This window comes from Peromyscus maniculatus, chromosome 9, assembly GCF_049852395.1.
Source record: "Peromyscus maniculatus bairdii isolate BWxNUB_F1_BW_parent chromosome 9, HU_Pman_BW_mat_3.1, whole genome shotgun sequence".
In the NCBI taxonomy this organism is placed as follows: Eukaryota; Metazoa; Chordata; class Mammalia; order Rodentia; family Cricetidae; genus Peromyscus; species Peromyscus maniculatus.
The window spans coordinates 41,362,656-41,386,940 of NC_134860.1; the positions used below are offsets into that span (position 1 = coordinate 41,362,656).

Genomic DNA, 24,285 nt, shown 5'->3' on the forward strand with positions numbered 1-24,285 from the left:
TGTGTCCTTTTATATGTTGTATCACACTGATAGTCCATGCTAGCCAAGGTCAGCTATCTCAGGAATATCCAATTTTGGAAGCCAAGGGACTGTACCTGCCCTCCACACTACTTCATCTCAGTCAAAGGCAACACACAGCTTCTCAGAAAAAGACTACCAAATGAGACTCTGCCCTAGCAGGTACTGAAAGTCCTGACTTCATTCTCCCCTTCTGTGGCTGTCAATTCTCCCATTCCTCTATAGGTAGAGGGTGTCTCAGAAGTCAGCTGGTTTCTTTGCCTCCCTGCACAAGGTGACCCAAGAGACTACTACTTCCTTGAGCTTATTCACAGTTGCACAGGATGCAACTTGGTTTCAGGGCCTTCAGTCTTCTTTTGTCAGAGCCAGAAGAAATCTGGTACTATCCACAAGCACTCAGGGAGTGCGGGGGTGCCAATCACTTCCTGGATGCTTCAGACCTTCATATTGATGGAAAATTCATGCAGGACAAAACTTGGTCATCAGATCCACCTATCCTTCCTCACTTACAGTTGAGGACACCCAGGGAAGTCAGGAAGTGGACAGTCTCTGTCCTAATGCACTACCTCTAAAAGCTCTCAGGCTACACTGGAGATCTGTGTGCCACTCATACAGCAGGGATCTCAGTAACCTTAGGACTCACTGGCAGACAGCAATGCCTGGGGACTCCTACCTTGCTAGTGGTTGTGATGTGAAGTGTGAGAACCTCAAGCTTTGCCAGGGCAGTTTCCTCTCCCTATTTTTAGTGCAACAATTCCTAAAGAAATGGAGTGGGGATGAAGAGCAGTGGTGACACTCTAAAATAGTTCCCCTGATTCCTTCCTCACTCAGAGGGAAAGCAGAAGACCTCCAGCAGAGCAGGCTGTCAACTCCTGACTCTCTGCCAAACTAAACATCAGAAATCCCTAACTCTGGGTCTGCCCTTTAGGGACTCAGAGAAGGATAGGCTCATTACTTCCCAGAAGGGAGGCTCAGGTCAAGTCCAACTCCTCCAAAAAGCTCCCTATCTCCTGCCCCGTAATCACTATGCATTCCCCTGCAACATCTATTTCTTGCTGTTTTACATGAGACCAAATGCCAGCTTCCTTGTGTGTCTCTGGTCTCCCTGTGCTCTCCATTCTATCTCTCTAGTAGCCTGCTCAGTCTTTTCAATAACATGTCTTTGGTTGAGTCTTATAGGCACTGGAGAAATGCCCTAAGGGTCATGGGTGTCTCCACAACACTGGTGACATCTCATCACCAGATGATGACAGAGCTCTCCAGGATACAAGAGATTGTCCAAGGAAGGAATTGCTAATGTCACATGGTACAGTCCTCACCTCCCTGATGCCAATGTGCCTTTTCCAAGAGCTTCTCCATGGTCAAGTGGAAGGATGAGAAAGTGTCCCCAGCTAGACACAGATGGAGCACTGGGTTCAACCAGATCCTGGTCCCCCTCAGTGAGCTGAAATGAGATGGGATGAAGGAAGGCTTCTGGGGCTGCTAGGCACTCCCATCCACTGTTCTCTCTGAGGTTTACTGAGGCTCAGTGATTCCTTTCAGGTAGAGAATGAGCATCAGACAAGGCTGTGTCTTCTCCAGCACAGCATTAAGTTACTAAAAATGGTACTAAGGAGCACAGCTATAATCCCAATCCCCCGGCACCTCCCCATAAGTAACAGGTCACTGAAGAATGAACTACTGGTCCAGTTCAATGAAGGTCCAACTTTAGGGTGGTTTGCAAACTCTCTCTGATCCCCTGAAAGTGGTGGCAGGTGGGGGCTTGCCACAACACCAATAATTATGCTGGATTAGGAACTTCCACATCTGAGGTACAAGATAGCAGCTGCATTCCTCTTCCCTATGGACTCAAGCAAAGAAATTTTGGCTAGAAGATTTTGTAAAGGTGCCTCTTAAGTCCCTATATTCTGCTGTGAAGAGACATCATGACCAAGTCAACCCCAATAAAAGAAAGGATTTAATTGTGGGCTTGCTTACGGATTCAGAGATTTCCTCCATTGCCGTCATGGTGGCACCAATGCTGTTGCAGCAGTAGCTGAGAGCTACGTCCTGATCTGCCAAGAGAGAACTGGACTACCCCTGGCTTCTGAAACCTCAAAGCCCATCCCCTAGTGACACACTTCCTCCAACAGGGCCACACATGATAATCCTTCTCAAGTGATGCCTCTCCCTGATGACTAAGCATTCAGGTATATGAGCTTATGGGGAATCTGTTGCTGGATCCTAAGTGCTCCCTTGAAGGAGGGGGTGAGAAGCTGTGTCAATGATACAGACACTGGGAGTCAATGGAAGGGAGACATCAGACTCCTTTAATAAAAAAGAGAGAAGGCCTTATGTGCCCTCCTCCCAGCAACCAGTCTGTGTCCCAATCTAGTGGCATTACATGGTTGTCCCTCCATGGCTGAAAATTTTCAGGAACTCTGACAGTGCCTGTTGCTAGGGCCTGGGTCAGACTCCATATGATCAGGAACTCTGACAGTGACCAGGAACTCTGAAATCACCAGTTGCTAGGCCCTCAGGCAGACTCCAGGATGGCTCATAAGGAAGTACATTATGTGCATGTCTTGGCAACTGCTTTGAGCCAATTTCCTAGTCCCTATGGGCCTGTCCTACTATCCTTCTTATTTGAACCACATCAATATCCCTGTCTAAAATGCAAGCTTCTATGTATATCTGGATGGCTCAGTTGTCTTATCTATAAAATAGAATGATAATGTTGAACTTAATTATTGTAGGAGAAAAAAGCATTTGCTTTTTTTGGAACCACCTAATACTCTTCCCTCCCCACCCCCCACTCCTGTACCCTCTAATCTCAGTTCAGTGGCCATATAACATCTTTCCTCTTACTTTGAGCACTCAGGAGGTCTGGTTACTTTCCTTTTTATTTCTGCATGGACCCTGGCCTCCAGGCAGGTAACATGTTTGCTGTTGAAGGTGGTGCAAGTGTTACAGCTCCAGAGGGAAAAGTAACCTTACTTTTTGGGAAGTCAGACCATACCTGAAGCAGTGAAGGGAGGTATCCTGGATACCTACAGCACTGGAGGGAAAGGTATTCTGATTTGTTGGGAAGTCAGGCTATACCTGAAGCTGGGGTCTGGTGGGGGATGGTCTCCCTGCAGGATGTAGCAATCCTTCTCTTCTCTGAGAGAGAGCCATTACAGCTGAGCCCTGTTCTACCCCCTTTAGGGAACTGCCCAGCAGAGGTATCCATTCCTTCTGCTCTCCCCCATTAAGAGAAAGTCCCAGCAGAGGTATCCATTTCTTCTGCTCTCCTCTGCTAAGGGAAAGTCCCAGCAGAGATATCCATTTCTTCTGCTCTCCCCCACTAAGGGAAAGTCCCAGCAGAGATATCCATTTCTTCTGCTCTCCTCCACTAAGGGAATGTCTCAGCAGAGATACCCATTTCTTCTCAGCTCAGACCCAAGATGTTACTTCTGCTTCACTCTGCAAAGGAGAAACCACTGCAGAAATGTAGCAAGCTGCTCAGGAGCTGGCAAAAAATTGCTACTTATGCTCCTTCCTTGAAGGGACTTCCTAGCAGAAGTATCTATTTCTTCTGCTGCTCAGTTCCCCTAAGGGAATATCCCAGAAGAGACTCTGCCCCTCACCTGTGAAAGAAGATCTTCACCCAAAATCTTGAAAAGAAGAGATTTATTTGGGAAGGAGGAATCAGGATAGAGGCTGACTCTGCCAGGGTGGAGAAGGACAACTGATAACTGAACAGGCAGAGAGGCTTATGTAGGGTATCTTAGGGGTAGAGTTTTTCTAGGAAGAAGAATTTCTGCCCAGGGATTGGTAGGTTTTCTTGATCAGGGCTTGGTTAATTTAGTTGGTCAGGGGCAGAGTTGGCTCTGGTTTTAGGGCCAAAGTGCATTTCTTTTATTAGTCCTCTTTTTTTTTTTTAAGTTCTTTGCCTGTAGTTTCAGGGTCAGGGTGTATTTCATTTACTGCCTCTGATTCCAGGGCCAAAGTGTGATTCTTTGGCTGTGGTTTCAGGGTCAGAGTGTGTTTCTTTGGTTTTTGTTTCAGGGTTAAGGTGTTTCTCTCACTGGTTTGGGTTTCAGGACCAGGATGTGTTTCTTTTTACTTTCTTTTTTAAAGAAATTTTCTTTATTTTATTAAAATCTTTTCATTCATTTTACACACCAATCAAAGATTCCCTCTCTTTCCTCCTCCTGACACTCCATTTTCCTCCACCCAACCCACACTTCACTCGCCCCCACAAGAAGGCAAGGCCTCCCATATGGAGGCGCATCCAGTAGATGCAAGTCCAAGCCCTTACTCCTGCCTCAAGGATGCACAAGAGATACCATGATAGAGTAGATATCATGGAGATAGAGAAAAACCCGGTGCTAGGGAAGTTGCCAGGAATCCCCAAGGATGACCCCAGCTTGGACTACTAGAAATAGTGGAGAGGGTGCCTGAACTGAACTGGCTTACCCCAGTGATCAGACCGGTGAACACCCTAACTGTCATTACAGAGATTCTCTCCAATGACTGATGGAAGCAGATGCAGAGATCCACAGCCAAACACCAGGCAGAGCTCCAGAAATCCAGTCAAAGAGAGAGAAGAGGAATTATAGGAGCAAGTGCATCAGGACCATGATGGGGAAACATGCAGAGACGATCAAACCAAACTAGTAGGAACTCATGAAAGTTGGATCAATGGCTGTGGAGCCTGTATCAGAATGGACTAGGCCCTCTGCATGGTGAGACAGTTGTGTAGCTTGATCTGCTTGGGGGGTCCCCTGACATTAGGGTCCAAATCCATCTCTCATGCATGAGTGGGCTTTTTAAAGAAGTTTTCTATTCATTTTACATGCCAATCACAGAGCCCCCTCCCCTTCCTCCTCCCACTGTTTCTTTCACAGGCTCTGGTTTCAGGGACAGGGTGGATTTCTTTGTCTGTCCCTTTGATGCTACAGGTGGGCTTCTCCAGAGGTCACCAAGGAAAGAGTCTTGGTCCTGGTACTCCTCTCTACTGATTGGAAAGAAAAACAAGCTGGTATTGTTTATGAGAAATTCTGACTGTCTCGGGTTATCCCTATGAGGAGAAGCAAGAGGGCTCAGAGCAGGCAGAGAGAGAGAGAGAGAGAGAGAGAGAGAGAGAGAGAGAGAGAGAGAGAGAGAGAGAGAACTTTCCAACAACCATCTAATAGCAGTTGCTTGGGAAAAGAGTGCTATCATCCCATGTCATTTGATTTCTCTGGTTTCAAGGACTGTGAACTGAACCTGATCTCTAAGCTTCCTTTATTCATGCAGGCAACTTCTCTCTCTCTGGAGTGATGTGTACCTGAGACTGTCACAGCATTAGCAAGCTTGATAACCACTGCCAAAGTTGGTCTTGGTGACATGCAGATACCTGGGCTTTAGCCTAGACACTTTGGCCAGGCCAATAGTATAATAAGCCTTCTCTGCACACTGTTCAATTTATCAGTAAGACTCCAGTGAGACAGGACCCCATGAATCCCCTCTAGGAAGTATCTAAGATGCTTATGACTGCATGTAAGCTAGGAGAACATCCCTGACTTATACCTAAGGCTTTCATGTCCAGAAGCCCAGCAATTGTCTCCAAGGCCTTGGCTCTGCTGGGTGGCTAGGGAGGGTTCTGCCTTCTGCATGAAATCCAGGCTGGTCTATCAAATAAGAGGCTTCAGCTCCCCAACTGCTACCTGTTCTGGGAGACAGAACCAGAGAGCACACGGGGCCAAGTCAGGCCATGTTTCCACATACTGCTTCATCAGCTCTCTCTCCACAGTGAAGACAGGCTGTTCTTCATTTTTATTTATATTATTGTCTTAGGGAGGCTCTCTTGTAGCCCAAGCTTGCCTCAGACTCCTGATCATTCTGTGACTACTTCTCTGGTGCTGGAATCAGTGGCATGTCACCACACCACCATGCCTGGTAGCTCATATTTATTGGATGTTCCCTTTGGTGTTACTCCTTTGTGCCTGCTGACATTTTAATAACCTTTGATAAATGTCAGCTCAATGAACGAATTATGGGTAGAAAAAGAGATTGTTAACAGCTAACAATATATAAATAGAATGCAGTAAATACTAAATGGTCGTGGAATACAACAGAGACAGCAGGGAATGAAGGGGGAAGGACATTGTCTCCCCTCTACTGTCACAACATTGAACATTCTCAGTGTTTCCTCACTGAGGGTCTCTGTCCATTTAGAAAAAATTAGAGATGTATGTGTGTGTCTGTTGTCATGCACAGATCCAAGTCTTCTTCTGTATGAAACAAAACTTCTACAACCCCCAAAGCCTTTGTGGTCCCCTCCCTAGCATCATTCTGGCAGCCTCACCTTCTTTCATCGAACATTTGTTTAAAAATCTCAAGGAAAACATGGTTTTCCTTCATGATTTCGCCATAAATGTCTGTGTCACTTGAAAAGACAAGTTTGAGAGCTACCTGGTATGGAATTCTGTCCTCAAAAACTTTTATTACATTTACTCATCTGTATACTTATATATGTGTTTGCACACATGTGCAGAGCATGGATGTTGGTCAATGGACAAGTTGCAGCCATTGGTTCTCTACTCTCATCATGTTCATCCCAGGGTCATACTCAGGAGTGCTGATTCTGTGGATGCCTTGGCTCTGGGTGGTGTATAGACTGCTCACAGCTAAGAGGAATGTGGATGACAAAAGAAGGACCTGGACCAATTTTGAATCATTCAGAACATGTTATCCTCATTTGAGGAGTCAGTCAGCTCCAGTTTGGCATGGACAAGTGTAGAGACTGCCTTGCATTTGCCACAATGTATGGGTTCTTGGAGAAAATAAGGACACAATAAATCATGGTTAGCCAAGCATCTATAGAAGATGTGTTGGGGGCATTTGGAGAGTAACAAAGGTCTTAGCAAATCTACAAACTTGAGATGACCACATTCTCTTAATCTGTTTCTCTCATGATGTTTTGCTATTGGCCTTCTTTATTTCTATGATTTGTGTAGCCAAGATAAAATAAGAAAAAGTCCCAAATCACTCAAATGAAACACATAATAATATATTTATTTGTGTGCATCATTTGGAGAGATTCTAGCACAAATGAGGAATGGGAAGCCAGTTGTCTCAGCTTCAGTAGGCCAAGACCTGGCACCCCCAACTACATACCATTCAGAGAACAATTTGTGGCACATTTTATTCTCTCCATCAGTAAGGTGGGTATCAGGGGTACAATTGCATGTCTCTAGGCTTGTCTGCATTATGTTTACCTGCTTGGTCATTTTCCAGTCCATCATCCAAACCACAGATTTTAACATGCTACATATCCATGTTTATGGTCTCTGTGTATTCTGTCCTTCATTGCAACACCTGTGACACCACACCTGACTACAAAGCTACTTTCAGAATGAAGAGAATGTACCAGGGTCAGCTGTCCCCCATGGAAGAACTTACCCTGTTGGAGGAGGGATGGAAGGGTAGCAGGGAAGGTGGGAGGGAGAGGGAGGAGGGATGGGATGTGGACCTGTGCTTGGTATGTAAATTGAATAAAAATTTTTTTTTAAAAAAATGAAGAGTTGGAAGTTACTTTTTTATTCCTGAAATTACAGAGATTTGATTGAATAGGGGCTTAAAAGGGCACTTAGTATATCCAGTGTATAGCCTTAGCAATATATAAAATCAAGAAAGAAAAGAAGCAAACAGTAACAAACCAGCAAAACAAAACAAAGAACACAAGATAAATTCATGCAAACCCAAAAACAAACCAAAACTATTTACACTAAGAAGCACTCTCATCATGCAGTGCACTGTCCTACACCCCTTGGCTGGCTTTGAACACAAGTTGGAAGACAACCCTGAATTGATATAATCTCTTCAAGACAAGTCTAGTCATGCCACTTTTGGGCTCTTAGGTTAGGCCATTGCCAAAGTTGATCTTATGCTATGTTGGCCACTATATGATTCTGTCAGCTAACATGTGTCTGTGTGCTGATTCAAGACAAAAAAGAACATGGGAGTATCTGCTCTTCAAGACATAAAAGGTCATGGTGGCATCCTTCCTAAATCATTTCTCAGAACAATTCACTTCAACAACACATGTGCACGACATTGAATAGCTCAGGACTGGACTGGAGTGAGAATATGATGCATCCTTTGTGTGGTCTGTCTGGATAGCAGCATGACATCAACACAGTCTCTGTTGACATATCTCCCTCCACATATGAAGGGCTTAGGACTCAGTCAGCTCACAAAAGTTTGTAGCAATAAAATTTCAGAGTAATTACGAGCAGAAACATATTCTTTCTCCATGTTGTTGTGGCTCTCACAGGGAACACTTGCTGGTAGATGTCAGTTTTTTCTGCATAATTCTTGGTTTTTTTTTTTTTTCGAAACTCAGTAATCTTCTTGATGGTTTCTTTACTCCATAACTAGTGAATCAACAGACACATGGATCAGATTATAGAGGGACCACATGTAGGGCAGATGACATTTGCCTCACTGGTGATTTGAAAACCTGTAGTACATGTCTTGTTCTGAGGAGGCCTTGATCCTACAGTGGAGAATGTCAGGGGTTCCGGTTGACTATGGATTCCTTCAGCCTCCTCAGTTCTCATAAAGGGTGCTGTGAGAGAAGAAAAGGCAATCAGATCCAACAACAGCCTTGCTGGTTTTCTGGTTAGACAAATTCAGGGCTTATTCACAGAGGAAACTGGAATCAAGGAAGAACTCCACCCCACAAATGCCATGTTGCTGGGGATGGGATGTCATGGTGGCTCACTTGCTTATGACACTTAGTGCTCCTGCTGCAGCAGCTCTGTTGGCAGGAGGCTCTCATCCTGAGCTGTGGACTGTTCCAGATCATGTAGGTTTTCTGACCTAGAGGAGGAAGTTAGTAAGCACAGAGTCCTGGTGGGGATCCACCATGTCACCTGTCAGTCTGTGATATCAGAAGAACTCAATTGTGCTGGAGAGTCAACAATGATCTTTGGCAGCAGTCATTGTTTGTACCCCTAAGGAATAAGTGTCACACAATAGCTGGGCCTTGAATTATTTATTGCCCTTAACAAGTACCAGATGTTGATCTGAGTACTTTATGTACTGTGCTCTATGAGAAAGAACAGGACATTTTCCTACAGTCTAAGGACATCATTTTAAACAAAAGGAATACCATATTAAATTCATACATAACAGCACAGTGGAGATGCACAGATTGTTCATGATGAGTTTCTTAACAACCACCTCATTTTTTTCCTTCTCCAATTTCTGTTTATTTCTTTCTAGGCAGAGTTATAATATGCATCTCTGGCTTGCTTGATACATGTTCTAGGATAGCTACAAAAGGCCACAGATTTCCTGCCTGTGCTCCCAAAGGGCTTGAATTAAAGACATTCACCATCACACACACACCTGTCACTATTCCTGATTTTTAATTGATATTTTATTTTTCTCACCATATTGTACAAGGCTGTCACAGGTTGAAATAGAAAACCTAAAATTTCAAGTTGTTTTCTTTCTATTCTTTTATTTAAAGGGATTACATGAGCAAGCATCGTAAAGACCTTGATGGGGAAATCTACAGAAACAACTGAACCAAGCTCAAAGGAACTTGGGAAATTTAGATCGACAGCTGTGGAACCTGCATGGGACTGGTTTAGACCCTCTACATATGGGAGACAGTCGTATAGCTAGGTCTGTTTGAGGGGCCCCTGGAAGTGTGATCAGGAACCATACTGGTGCATGAGCTGTCTTTTTGGATCCCATTACCTAAGGTTGAACACCTTGCTCTTGCTTAATAAAATGGGGAGGGGCTTGGTCCTGCCTCAACAGAATGTACCAGGCTTAGCTGTCCCACCATGGGAGAACTTACCTTGTTGGACGAGGGGATGAAAGATGGGAAGAGAAGTTGGGTGGAGAGTGGGAGGAGGGAAGAAAGGGGGATCTATGTTTAGTATGAAAAATGAATAAAAATTAATTTAAAAAAGACCATCTCATTTTTATACATAGACTTAATACAACTTTGCAAACTAGACAGCTGAATAAGGTCATGTGAAATGATCAGGCCTCCTGCTTAGAAGGCACCTTACACCCAGATAATATGCAAGATGGAGCCTGTCATACTAGAGCAGCATTTCTTGAGTCTTGTGTCTGTGAATATTGTCACTACATGGTCTCTGGCAATAAACAAAAACAGCTGTGTTATCCTTAGGCCTACACCTGGGAATCTACATCCTGGTACTCTAGAGGAGGCTGTTACACAACACTCTGTAGGTTCTGAACAATCCTCAGCAGAGACATCTGCTTGGGTTCATCCTGCCAAAGACTAAACTTATTATATCCCCAGTACACTTTACATGGGAAATCCTCAAACAATGAAGACAATAAGTGTTACATAAAATAGTGACAAGGGTGTGAATCTCATCCCTACAGGTGATATTCCTGAATAAAGATGTAATTTCAGATATGGTGACACACACCTTTAAATCCCATCACTTGTGAGGCATAAGCAGGTAGAGCTCTGTGAGTTCAAGGAAAGCCTGCTCAGAACATACCAGAGATATCCGAAGGGAGGCATGGGGCATAAGTCTACAGATACAAGAAGTATCAAACATATTGTTTGCTGGATAAAAGTTCTTATTGACGGGACCAGCATAATACTCTGAGTTCTGAGTTGGTCTACCCTTGCTTGGAGTGGGGAGTCTTGCTGATAAGCAAAAGCCCACAAAGGATTGAGAGCCCTAGCATAGGGGACCCAATTGGATCCATACCCCAACTTCAGCCTGGGTTCCTACCTCATCTCGGAGACAGTCAAATGATGCTGCAGCTTTATTGCCAAGTGCAATTGCTGTGAGACCAGCTCCCTCTGCTTCAGCAAGCTCTGGAGTCTCTCCTCCATTCTTTGCTGCTCCTGTTCATTACAAGATTGTGTCTTTAGTGGATGGTTGAGTATAGCATAGTTAATACATTTTCACAAAAGTGCAAGCATGCACATAGGATCCCAAGAGCCTGCTGGTCAGTCAGTCTCACCAAATTTCAAGCTCATGGGGACATGAGAAAGCCTGCTTCAAGTTCATAAGACAGAGACTGACAAAGAGAGAAACCCAGTGGGCTCCTCTAGCTGTCATCCACCTGAAATATGCACTGCACTCCTACATGCCTCTGTTACACACACACACACACACACACACACACACACACACACACACACACACACACACCCACCACAGACAGACAGAGAGAGAAAGAAGTGAGACAAAAACAACCAAGTGATAGAGGAGCAGTTATCTTTAGAATAAGCACACCAACTTTTGAGAAAAGTCCCAAAAATCAGCTTTCATTCCTTGGGAACTAAAATGGCCTAGGGGAGCATACTCTACTTGGTCAGTCTGTGTGGAGGTGGTTAGAGAATTTTTTACTCTTGAACTCAAGTCTGTGTATAGCAATTTTTCCATCACAATGACAGGTAGCTGTGTGATGAGTGATTGACATATTTCCCCCTTTTGACTACAGCTTCAAGCAGAGCATCAGGAATTGCAATGACCTAGATTCTCAGAGGATGCTCACTTCCCAGAAATACGAATGCACAGACACAGAATGAACAATTTAATGTCATAAAGTGGGTGGATGAATGGGTGTATGGATGAGGAAAGTGATGAGAAAAAGCACAGGTATCTGGATGGGTAGACTGGTTAAGGTTACATAAGTAAATGGTGCTGGACCTAACTGTGACCCAGCTGCCTGTCCCTACCTGCTGTTCCTCGTTCTGGAGGTCACTGGTCTCTTCTTGGTCCTTACTGGGCACTTTCAATTCACCCAAGTGGTGCTTGAGCAGGGCCCATTCCTCCAGTAATTTCTCCTTCTCTAGCCTCAGCATGTCCAACTTCTTCATCTGCTGACTCTGCTCCATCAGGAGCCGGCTCTCCAGATCACTGGAAATACACTCCAAATAGTAAGAACTTGCCAGCTGCCTCTGGTCACCCAAGACTCCATGCCTCAACAACCCAGCCCTACCCCAGGTTCACAGGAAGATGTAAACAAGAACCTTCAACCTCAATGAGAGTGGCACTCAAGGCCAAAAGTAGAGAACAGGTATTTCCCCCAAGAATCAAACTCTTTCTCAAAATCCTCCAAAATAACAGAAATTCATGCACTTCCATAAACAAGAGGAATAACCCACCTGTCCTAATCAGTCCACTGTCATGAGAAAACATCAGCAGGTAATGTGCAAGTACACGTGGGGAAGTAGGAGACCCAGAGTGTGCGTGGATCCCATAGCAGTCAGCCCCTGCCAGACAACCCTCTCATGATGCCAATTGCTCTTCTACCTAACCAGTGCTTCTCAGAATGTGGGGTGTGAACCCTTTGGGATCTAGGAGCCTTTCACAAGGGACATTAATAGATGTCCTATGTAGACATTTACATTAAAATTTATAACAGTAGCACAATAAATTTAAGACATAACTACAATATAATTTTATGGTTTGGAGTCATCAAAACAATGAAGGAATGTATTGAAGTGTCACAGCATTAGGAAGGTTGATAACCACTGATATGGAGTCTACTGAGTATGGCAATATGGTGCTAGAGGAGCTAACAGTCTCTTTAACCCTCAGCAAAACAGAGTAAAGAGGCCTAAGTCCAAAGGCTGTTTACTAATGATCTTGGCTAAGAAGCAGAAAAACTAGAAGCAGATCTGCGGACCCTGCAGTCCAGAGACAAAGTTCAGAGTTCAGAGTTAGCAATTGTACAACAGTTGGGGTCCCTACCAAGACAAACACTTACCAAAGGAAGACTTTCTCCTTGGTCAGCTCTCTGAGCTTCTGTGCGGCCTCCATATTCTCATTCTCGAAATTCTGCAGGTCTGACATGACCTGCTGATGTTGCATCTTGAGTTTTTCATAGAAAGGATTTGGCCTGTGGTAGGGCCTGGACCCAGATGCAAAGAATTCCATGAATATAGGCCTCAAGGATCACATGAATTCAGTGTGTGTTCTATATTACTGGAATTAATGAAATGCCACAGCCTGGCTCCTATGTACTGCGACCTCAGGCTGCTTATGACACTTGCTCTTCTGGTCCCAGGCCAGCAGAGGCAGGATGTTAAGAGGGATGCAGCTGGGACTGAATGAGCTCCCTCAGGAGTCCTGCACAGCCAGCTTGGTATGGAGTTCCCACGAGTCTATCATAGGTCTGGGCCCACCAGAAACTGTGATGTTTCTGCTGTCTCCAAATAAGAGATTCTCATTCCAGGGTGCTTATACTGATATGGAGGTTAAAATCATATCATGAATATTTCTTAGGATGGGACTCAATATTATTACAGCTTCTTAAATACCTCCAGGGCATTCTAGTTGGCACCAAGGTGAACACACTGGCAAAGTGCTATACTGCTCAAAATGGGGCTCCCAGTACACCATGTAGACAACACCTAGATACTGAGACAAGCAACACTTCATGCTCAATCATAGAGCATTGATTGCAGGGTGAAGAGGGACACATATGCACAAACACACAAACACATAGATACAGAAAGATGGAGGAGAGGGAGAGACAGGGAGACATAAAGAGAGAGAGAGAGAGTGAGAGAGAGAAGCTGAGAGAGGGAAAAGTGATAGAATGCTCTCATTGAGATGCCAAATTAATACATGCGATTGTGTCATCTCAGAGAGGACCAAGAGCAGCAGACATCAGTAACAGGCCTTGCTGCCATATATTAAGATGTGGAACCAGGCCCCTCCAGCTGCTACTGAAAAGACCTAGCAGATGCCATAACAGGCTGCTCAGTCTTCTCTCAGAGATCAGGCCTCAGTTTCAGTTTCCTGAGACTTGAACAAGCAGTCTCTGGCAGGGCCATGAACAAAAGACATAGTCCTTGCAGTAGCTCGCTTTCTGCACGTACTCTGACTGCTAAAGTTCAGCCAGTTGTTTAATGTCTGTCACCTCTCACCAACTTAGAGCTATGTGTATGGGTCAGTGTGAACGTGTGAGGCCCACCAGCCTCCATGGCAGCTCAAGGACAGAGCCTGGGCCACTGAGCCCGCCCCCACTGTCAGTACATGCAAGGCCAGCCATCCCCCATGGCAGCTCAAGGACAACACCTGGGACTTGTCCAAGATGCCTCCAAATGATAACTGTAACCTCCAACCAGTAAATTCAAAGGTTACACACCTTCAGCTAATCATATGACACCAAGGCTTGTACCACCCTGTTTGTGGTTTTTCTCTTTAAAAACCCCTCACCCTGAGATCTCAGGTCTGTCCTCCTTCACCAGTTGGACGCAGTCTAAGCATGGGTTTCTTTGTTATCAATAAACCCCAGTGTGTTTTGCATCAGTTATCGGCTCTGTGGTGGTATTGATGGGGGGGGGGGGTGTCACGATGCAGCCACAACACTACTAGAAGCATCCAGCACACAATGTCTTGCCAGGCAAGTAAAAAAAATGACAGCATTCTTACACTAGCCACCACCACTTGACAGGATCTCTCCAAATGTATGTTGGGAACTCACACATTACTGCCTCAATCCCTGAGTTATGTGATTCAGGCCACAGGCTCAGGTTTTCATTTGGAGGAAGCAGAACAGTCTAATATCCCCATCTCACTCCTGCCCATATGTCAGGTTTTGCTTCAGGGAAGCATTTAGAGAAATGGTGTTGGGCAAAGGGACACCGTGAAGGTGCACCCAACCTCCCAGAAGCCCATTTCTTAGAAAAAATAAACTAAGGGTGATATTGTAGAACCAAGACAGTCACCATGGACTTTGAAACAGTAAGTACCTCTTGTCCAAGGATCCTTCGGTTACTAAGATGAGCCGATCTCTCAGATCATTCCTTTGGGCGGTCATCTCCCGGAGCTGAATGGTCAGACTCTCCACCTTCTGCTTCACTTGCCTCTTTGTGAGGTGGGTTGGAGTGGGTGGTGGTTCCTTGGAGGCCCCTGTGGGTAGATGAACACAAGTGAACTTGCATTGTGACAGGACATGAACAGGTCACCCTGAGACCTAAGAAGATGTTTGAGAAAGGATGTAAGCAAGCGATTCAGTGACACCACAAAGAAGTTTGCCCTGGATTGAGATGCCGTCGCTGGGCATCTCAGGTCTTTCATCTCTCTGACAGGAGATAGGTGTCTCAGCCAGCTAACTTCATCTGCTCCTTTAGTACATGCTTCAGGTAACTAAGGAGAGAGCTTCCTCAGGCTTATTAACAGCCCTGGACTCTGCATTCAACTTGGCTGCAGTTCACTAGTCTTGGCTTTAAAGCCAAGATAAAATTGACACAGTCCACAAGCACTCAGGTCATTAAAGATGCATAACTATCCTGACAGGTCACTCTAGGCACATGGCAAAAATGGAGAAGCCCCACAGGGGCAGAACATGGTCACCATCCTCAACAAGATTCCACAGTGATAACAGCAGATACACAGGGCTGGTGGGCAGTAAACAAATGAAGCCACAGAGGTTGAAGTACATTGATGACATGCCTTTTGCAGGGAACACCACCTCCTACCCTAATACTGGCTCTTTTGTACCCTCTCAACCCCTGACCTCCTGTAGGATGGAAAGGCAAGGGCTCCCAGCACAATAGCTTTGGCCTTACTTGCTCCTGACTTCTGGGACAGACAAATTAATCTTCTTGAATCTTTGAATTTCAGGAGCCATGACAAGCAGGGAAGTCCAGTTGGTTCCCAGAAACTCCTATCTCCTGTATCCCATCACTGGAAGATTCTGCTCAAGCCTATGTCCTGCAGGAAGAAGATCCCAATTTCCTGCCCAGAACTTACTGTACCATCTTCTGGACCATTTCTTTCTTGATCTTTTACATGGAGGCTGAAGGCCAGCTTGTGCCTGCCTCTCTCTGCTCTCTCTTCCCTCTCCATTCTCTCTACCCAATAGGCGCCTGAGTCGTGCCAACATGTTCATGGCTGAACTGTAAGGGCACTGAACCAACTGTCCAAAGGCAGTTGGTGTTGCTACAACACAGGTGACATCAGAAAACATTCTAAGGTCTCCAGGATACAATAGAATGTCTAGGCATGAGACCCCCTGATGTCATGGGGGAACTGACATTGCCTTCCTGCTAATCAGATGTCTTCATAACTCACCAGAAGTTAGGTTTCCTATTCTAGGAATCTCTCCTAGGACTCAAGAGAAATCTTTCAGCATCCTTTTATTCCATAGCCAGAGATTGCTTTCTGATGGTTTGGAAATGCCTCAGTACTTCCATGTGGGAAAGAAAGTGAGTGTTCATCTCCTACTGAATGTATATGTCCAGAAGGTAACAGTATTATAGACATTGATGTGGGATATGATTCTCCACAAGTACCTGTATCTCCTTATTATCAAGAAATGATAGACTTAATGATAATCGAAAGGATACTTTTTAAACAACTTCCTGGTATGGAACCTACAGAAATAACTGCCAGCAGATAATATGCAGCTTATTTGCTTCAAGTTGATAACAGGCAGTGGTGGCACATGCCTTTAATCCCAGCACTTGGGAGGCAGATGCTGGTGGATCTCTGTGTGTTCGAGGCCAGCCTGGGATACCAAGTGAGTTCCAAGAAAGATGTAAACCTACACAGGGAAACCCTGTCTTGAAAAATAAACAAACAAATAATTTGATGACCACTTGCAGATTGCATTATCATGTTACTCAGGACCTATAGATAATCACTACCCAGTACATCACCTTTTAAGGGTTTTTGAAAATACTCAATGGGTATGTCACAAAATTATATCTAAAAGTCCTGTAGAGTTTGCTCTTAGTGATTTTACAGATAGTTCTTCAAAAGACCAGGAGCATATATTTTATACACAAATTCTTCACACTCCTCAAAATGGATAGTACTTTCCCCTGACTGTAGAGCTCAACAGTAAAATCTTACTATATTCCATCAGTTTTTATTAGACATTGCTCAGTCATAAGTTATTTTTAACTCACTTTATGTATATATTTGCACATAAAGGATAGAGTTAAACTAAAAGTGGAAACTGGCTTAACCTGATAGAAAGGAATTGTTACAAAAGAGTGATAAATTTTAAAAAAGTGTAATGAAGAGGTGAAAATCTCTAAGCTCTATCTACTTTGTACTCTAACACATTTTATCGCTTAATTTCTTTGCGCCCTACCTCAAAAAATAGTATATTAAGACATATAATTTCTTTAACTTTGGATTTGTAAATTCCTGGGGCATGGTTACAATTTGTTTAATGTATAACAAAAATCAGCTAAACTTGTAATCAAAGTTTATCACTTTAAAAATCTATATATAGGCAGCAAATATGAAAGTTGTAATTCCTACTCTTCCCTTTGGATATTATTATATCTCCTTTATAGACTAAATAGGCAGTCACAGTTACTCAAAATATTTTGGAGAAAGATGGAATTTAATATCATGAGGTATCCTTAAGGAAATATAAATCTACTCAGGATAGATGAACCTGACTCAAAAGATGTTAACTAACCACTTATGTATTGCTAACTTTGAACACCAGGATTCTGGAAAAATTTAAATAAGAAACAAATATGTGACTGATAAATATGGTATATTTGATAAACAAGCTCTTAAATACCTAAGGTCTATTTAGGCTAGCAGAAATGCACTTGAAGATATTATATCTAGGATCTTTGTCTTTCCCAACTTTGTTCAGCTTTAATCTCTCTGCATAAACTGAGTCATATAAATAACTATGATATTCTATAATGGTACACCCTGAAAGAGCAAAATATAAAATAAAATTCAATTCTATGAACTGTATTTATTTAAGTTTTATATTTAAGACTAAGGGATTGTAAGTTAAATCTTCAATCCAAATTTTTAAAACTCAAACTCAACAGGGAAAAAATTGTAAAATCCTATTCATATAAAAAGCTTTCAACTCTTTGTAAACTGTTAAAGACAATTAGGTCATACCAGTTAATGAAGATCACCATATAAATAATAAAATTCTTTAAAGTGTTCTAAAACTATGCTTGTAGTCATACTAATTACAAATCTATTTCATTTTACAGGGAAAAGCTTCAGTTAGAATGCTGTTCATATTTTCAAGGTTAGGCCAAAAGCAATGATTAAAAATGAATGAAGTTTGTTTACACAGACAGTTTACCTTGCTGAAAGACTTTACACTGAAAGAAATAACCTTCATGATGTGTTTCAGTGGAACTTCTCTCTATTCCTTTATTTCAAGGAACTTGCTTTGTAATTAGGTAAATAAACAAGTAATAAATTCAGTTCTATTAAAACATGACAGTAATAGTGAACTGCTCACTCATTTTTCTCCAGAGAACACAGAACAAAAATCTTGCCTAGGAGAAAAGCTAGAAGAGGTCCTGACTCAAGCTGCTGGCAGGAGGCTTAATCAAGGGCTTGGTGCCATGAGCTGTCTGTTACTGAGACTGTAGGAACTTTCCCTGCTTATGCCTGGTCCAATAATGCACGCATCCAATGTGTACAGTGCTAGCAAAAGAAATTTTGTCTTGTCTTTAACATAAACAATGGAGACATTTTAACTGTATGTCTTTCAGAAATGGAAAGCCAGGACACCACTCATATTCCTTGTATTTGTGATTAGTAAAGCTTACTTCTTTCACATTTATATATTTGTATATCATAAGAAGTTAAAACAATGTAAACAGGCTTAGCTGGGTTTAAAAATAAGAGTGAATATTAAAAAAGGGTTTTCTACTAGATAATATAAATATAGTGTCCAACAAGACAAAATAATCACATGTTGCTATTATTCCCTTGGAGGCCAAAATGTGTTAAACAAAAATGTAATCAGTAGAAGTTAGAGTGTTTGGTAGTTTTCATCTAAACTTATTCTTTCTGAGCCATCAAGTATCTAGATGTCTATGCCCAGAATAGGATCACTACAGGCACGCATGATGCCTCTCTCTAGCCAGTCACCTGCAGAGCACAACCCATGTTTAGCATGGGCCACTGGCACCTCCACAAAAATACAGTTGTGTCTTATCTAAAACTTGACTTTGTCAAATAGCTCTTTATGGGTGTCCTTTCTCAGACTCCCATTACAACTTAAAACTGGAAATGGTCTTGCTTATACTAGCCAACACCTTCAAGAATTTTGTACTTTATGGAATATTAATCATGTTAATAAAATCCCTTACTATCCACAAGATCCAGCTAGTGTAAAACACCATCAAATAATTAAATGGCAAGTTTCAAAAATAAAAGGGCAATATTTAGGAACCAAGGTAAATCTACACAAAATACTACATTTATCGAAGTTAACCATTAATTTTTCCACTTTAAAGAATAATCCTTTTCTGCTTCTCTTAAAGCATTTTGCCTTAAAGTAGACACAGCCTAAGAATATATTAAGTCAAAAGATATAAAAATTAAACAATGAAGAGGGCCTGATAATCTAACCTTGAAGCAAGGATGTGTTTATATTTTCCAGGAAATTCATGAAGTCCTAGATGGCTTTCGATCTGACCAGTACAGCATCCCTGAGACCACCTAATAATGAAACAACTGAATGTAGACAACAAACCCATGAATGTGAGATGGAGAGTAAACCTATCTTTAACTTGGAGCAAGAGACATCAAGATGCTTTCTGATCAGTGAGATTTTGGGGTGAAAACAAGGTCACTTATAGTACTGAATCAAGAATGGTGCTGTTTTATTTCCTGACTGTATTACATGTTAACTCTAACCTTCTCAATGTAAAATCTAGTCTTTGATAAGAGGGATAAAAGGCACACCTATAATTGGAGGCAGTATGAGGTTGTTTTGCAATGCTAAGGATCATTTGTGAGCTTTTATACCCAGTCCCAGGAATGGTTACTGGAATATAAAGAGAGATCTCAAATATGGTATCTAGGATTAGTAAAATTACTACTATTACAGTAAAAATTACCAGATACTAATCAAGAGATGGATGAAATGATTAGTACCCAAGCAAGGGACCAGGACAGGTAGCGGGCACTACTTTATTAAATCTGACTACTACTCATAGTCATGAACACTATACTAGACCTCACTTTGGAAGGCCTATACCAAAAGATTTCACAGAGCTCTCACTGAGGCTAATTCATTTCAGGAGGTACCAGAGGAACATTCCATCATTGAGAAGAATTTAAGAAAAAATTTTTCTGATAGAAGGAGCCCTACCTCTTCCTGTCTGGACCTGAGAAAACATTAGCTGACATTCTGCTCAGCAGGGAACTGACTCCTTGCACATTTTACCTTGTTCTGACCCTCTGCAGAAGTAACCCTGCTCCTCTGACCAGCACTATCATCTTTGTCTACACAGGGGACAATATCACCTCAATACAGGATTTGGGAAGGATTTGATCAATCTGGAGGAGGGAGAAAGATCCTGAACACCCTGGATATCTATCTACCTTGCTGGTCTACAATCAGAAACAGTGATTTTTCATTTGATGTCTTTCTTCCACAAGACTTAGTAACAGGTCAAATGATTTTTACCTGTGAGCACTGTGGTGTATCTTTAGTTCTTCTAGTATCAGGTCTTTGGAATAGCTCGGGGAATCACTAGGGGCTTACAGAAAATGGCTACACAGCAAGCAAGAGAAACAGAAATCAGAGTTATTTGGGTTTGTAGGAAGGACACCAAATGGCTGAAATGTCTACTGAGGTTGTTCAATGTTGCTAGCTCATTTAAAATTTTCTCTTTCATGTTACCTATAGCCACAAAGCATTACAATGATGCTGGGGCAGTGTGAGAGTTAGTTTTTAATTATTCTGATGCTTACTCAAACTAGAGTCACCTGGGAAGAGAGAGCCTCAATGAGGAATTCTTTAGATTAAGTTGGCTTTGAGCACATCTTTTGGAGATTTATAGACTGTTAATCAGATGGAGATCTCACCCTAAAGTGTGCAGAAACACTTCATTGCTGGGTCCTGAACTGTGTAACAGTGAAGAAGCTGGATCATATGCAGAGGCAAGCAGGCATCATGGCTGCATTTCTATCTCTCTGCTCTTGACTGTGGATGTGATGTGACTGAGTTCCTGCCTTGATATCCCCAAAATGGATTATTACCTGGACCTGTGGTCTAAAATCAATACTTGCACTGCTGTGCTTTGGCAATTAATGTAAAGGAGATACTAATAAACCACCATGTGACACAGGGGTTTGCATTTGTCAGTGAGATGTGAAAGCAATTCATGACATGCTCAACAGCAACATATCTGTCCCAGAGCAGGAGATCCTGTTTTTTCCTGAACCCAACATGTGTTTCCCTATCACAGATTTAAAAAGACACAGAGACACCCATTGACTCAAACATCATCTCCTTGTTAACGAATGGCTCTGAGGCTTGGCGGTGGTGGCACATGCCTTTAATCCCAGCACTTGGGAGGTAGAGACAGGCAGATCTCTGTGAGTTTGAGGCCAGCCTGGGCTACCAAGTGAGTTCCAGGAAAGGTGCAAAGATACACAGAGAAACCCTGTCTCAGAAAAAAAAAATGGCTCTGGGTAGTGTCTTGCCCTCTGAAGTGCTGTTCTAAATTCTTCTCATCTATAAAATAAAGCAACATTAACTTCAATGTAATGTACTGTTCTATGGGTTTCCTGACTATTAAAATTTGGGGATATGGGGAAATGGATCTGAAATCACAGTTCTAGAGATGAATATCAACTTTATGCTATGTCCTTCTTTGAAGGTCAGGAGAAGCTCATTAAAGGACAGACCAGAGAAGCACCTTAACTACCAGGTATTGGAGGATGTTAGATATGAGTGGCAATGTCCACTAGTTACCTTAGGCCAGAGATTAACCCTAGGGTTGATGCACACACATCCCTGTGAAGACCTCTTGGTTGCCCTCTAATTCTGTGCTTCTTCAGCAAGATTTCTAGATCTTTGACAAACTTCCTTCTTCAGAAATAAGTAGAACTATTTAGAAGGGAAAAGTCATTTTGATTTTGTCCTTCTCTTCCTAGGACATGTGACAGGCCCTTCTGAGCAACTTCAAAGGCTATAGAAGAAGACTAAGGTCTCGGTTCAGGAACTGCAATAACCACAGCTACTGGGACAGAGTGCAGATCTGAGAAATAGAGGGCAAAAGCCAGAAGTCCAAGGAGGAGACAGCAGGGACACTCATGAAATGCTGTTATGTTGTTGGCAGTTTAGCCTCTCTGTATGTGAATGTCTTCCACCTAGAGAAAGGAGGATGGAGATGGAGATAGGTGCTGCAACCAGGAACAGCTTATAACATAACGTCCTTCATCACTGGTACTTTTAATAGCCACAGAAACAGGTCTTTTTAAACTATGGACCTCAGATTGCTAAAGGATTTTTTCCAGCTCCTTTCATTCTCTTTCCTTTACCAGCTTATGGTTATTAATTTTATTATGTGGATTAATCCACAATTAACATACGCAGAACCCACAAAAGGCTCACTGGCATGCTCTTTATAGGGTTGCATGTATTAAATAAACAATACATGCAACCCTATAAAGAGCAAGGAGAGAATGGGGAGGGTGGGTCCAGGGAGAACCTGGGGGAGAAGCAGAAGGAGGGATGAGACAGGGATCTCTGGTTGGTATGTTAAATGAATTTTAAAAAGTCTTAAAAAAAACTTTGAAAAAGAGAAAAGAAAAGCCAGACCAAAAAAAAAAAAAAATCAAGAATAGTAAGATGCCTGAGTGTTCAGTGTCACTTGCCTGCAGGGACAGGGTCAGAAAAATCCAAGTTCAAGTCAGAGATGAAATTGGAGCCAGATCTATCTGTGTCAGGAGACACTGGCAGGCACTGTGAGTAGAACTGGAGGCAAGTGGGTTCTTGGTGAGTTAACAGCAGTCTGACTTCTGTGTGGATGAATTCATCTAACCGCAGGACAAGGCAATGGGCTTTTCTCACATTTGCCAGCTGTGATGATTGTGTTGATACAACACTGCTTTCCATGAAAGTGGAAATGGGATCCAACTATGTAAATGTTTGTGATACTGAGAAATGCCTGACTATGGCCTTGAGTATAAACCTATCACAGTAAAATATGTTCACCATGAATGTTAGCCCAAAAGAGAATTTGTTTTGTAAGTCAAAATGATTATCTATTTTCAACATGTGTCATTGTCTTACTTATCCTTGTCTCTTGTCTCCTTAATAACAGAATCCTAGCTGTTAGCACGCCCACTGTGTCTTTGTAGAGTGGTTTATTTACCTTGTGGTACAGCAGCAGTAACAACGGCTGTAAATGCATTCAGCAGAAGCAGCTGCAGCAGAGGCTGGAGCCTCTGGAGCAGAAGCAGAAGCATGAGAGGTAGAAACAGCAGAAGCAGGAGCAACAGCAACAGATGTGGAAGTGGAAGCAGAGGCAGAAGCAACAGTTCAAGCGTTTCTGTGATCAGAGTTCTCCAGTGTGACCTCTGGTTCCAGGAGTCGGTACTTACTCTCTTCTTGAGCCTTTAAGGAAAAATAACGATGTGTTATTTTTCATAAAAAGGGAATGTTATACTTTCATTCATTTTATCACTTGTCAATGCCATAGTCTTGATTTTAGTCCACAAATATCTGTGTGTTCATTTCAATTTTACCATTAGAGACCACTGATATTTTTTAACCTCTGCTTCATTTCTGCTCAAGTAAGAGACCCATGGTTTCATAAATCTCAAAAGCAGATATGACCACCTGGCTTTTAAAAATATGCACTTTATTACCTAACCCAGTCACAGCTCACAGGTCTGTAGAGTGACCCAACTCCACAACTTCCCACAATAGTTCCCGGCTGCAGCTTCTCTGCTGTCTGGATGATATGGCAGCCTGGACCAGAGGGCAGAAGGTGATCTGTGGAAGGTGTAGCACAGCACGGGTCTTATTCATGGAAGCCGAGTGAGCCTGCACAGCTGGTGGAACCCCTGCGAACTGGCACTTCTCCCCTTACTTGCCTCTTCTGCTCTTCTTGAATGCTTGGCACAGCCTGGTCTTGCAGTGCATGGAGGTGATGTGGGAGCCATTGCTCAGCTGCTGCTGCTGCAGGTGAAGGGGAGGGAGTGCTGGATATGATCTGTGTCCTTGCTGACCAAGCAGTTAAGGAATTTGCTCTCCTTCTTGACCAGTGCCATGACACTGCCCCCTGAAACCTCCTTGAGCTGGCAGCAGGGGTCCTGGCCACTTGTACCTGCTGTGTCTCTGCTGCCCCGTTAGGGGTGAATGGGAACATGGGTGAGCAGCTATCTCAACTTGGAGCTGGGTGGGTGAGCACATGTAAGTTGCTGGACATGGCTCAGCAGTTAAGAGCACTAGCTGTTCTTCCAGAGGACCCCTGTGTGAATACAAGACTCCAAATAACAGCTCACAAATACCTGTAAATCTAGCTGCAGGGAATTT

The 24,285-nt window shown here is 42.9% G+C and overlaps 1 protein-coding gene and 2 long non-coding RNA genes across 6 annotated transcripts; 2 read left to right on the top strand and 1 right to left on the bottom strand.

Annotated features, from left to right (window-relative positions):
- Positions 1–980: 980 nt before the first annotated feature.
- LOC143267342 (uncharacterized) lies at positions 981–9,905 on the top strand. Its single transcript, XR_013042344.1, has 3 exons — positions 981–2,207; positions 4,500–4,727; positions 9,506–9,905. It is a non-coding gene; the product is annotated as an uncharacterized LOC143267342 (long non-coding RNA).
- LOC143267331 (disks large homolog 5-like) lies at positions 8,375–24,014 on the bottom strand. Of its 3 annotated transcripts, XM_076544769.1 has the most exons (9): positions 23,120–24,014; positions 20,422–20,508; positions 19,359–19,448; positions 14,747–14,906; positions 12,754–12,897; positions 11,720–11,900; positions 10,764–10,879; positions 8,753–8,850; positions 8,375–8,596 (listed from the first exon to the last, which is right to left on the bottom strand). In XM_076544769.1, exons 3-8 carry the CDS (start codon positions 19,396–19,398, stop codon positions 8,766–8,768), a joined length of 726 nt encoding a protein of 241 aa, XP_076400884.1. In that variant the 5' UTR covers positions 19,399–19,448; positions 20,422–20,508; positions 23,120–24,014; the 3' UTR covers positions 8,375–8,596; positions 8,753–8,765. The 3 variants fall into 3 exon arrangements, with proteins under 3 accessions (XP_076400884.1, XP_076400885.1, XP_076400883.1); XM_076544770.1 differs by lacking the exon at positions 19,359–19,448 and having other exon boundaries at positions 23,120–24,012; XM_076544768.1 differs by lacking the exons at positions 19,359–19,448; positions 20,422–20,508; positions 23,120–24,014 and adding an exon at positions 15,750–16,101.
- On the top strand, positions 15,601–23,352 carry LOC143267343 (uncharacterized). Of its 2 annotated transcripts, XR_013042346.1 has the most exons (5): positions 15,601–16,204; positions 19,390–19,577; positions 20,033–21,670; positions 21,897–22,188; positions 23,069–23,352. It is a non-coding gene; the product is annotated as an uncharacterized LOC143267343 (long non-coding RNA). The 2 variants fall into 2 exon arrangements; XR_013042345.1 differs by lacking the exon at positions 23,069–23,352 and having other exon boundaries at positions 15,604–16,204; positions 21,897–22,968.
- Positions 24,015–24,285: the final 271 nt, after the last annotated feature.

Coding starts and splice junctions, on each gene's coding strand:
- LOC143267331 (XM_076544768.1), bottom strand. CDS start 15,966: ATGTTTTCTGATGTCACCTGTGTTGTAGCAACACCAACTGCCTTTGGA. Junction 11,901..12,753: donor AAGGAGAAAGTCTTCCTTTG/GTAAGTGTTTGT, acceptor GTGTATTTCCAG/TGATCTGGAGAGCCGGCTCC. Junction 10,880..11,719: donor TCCAGAACGAGGAACAGCAG/GTAGGGACAGGC, acceptor TGTAATGAACAG/GAGCAGCAAAGAATGGAGGA.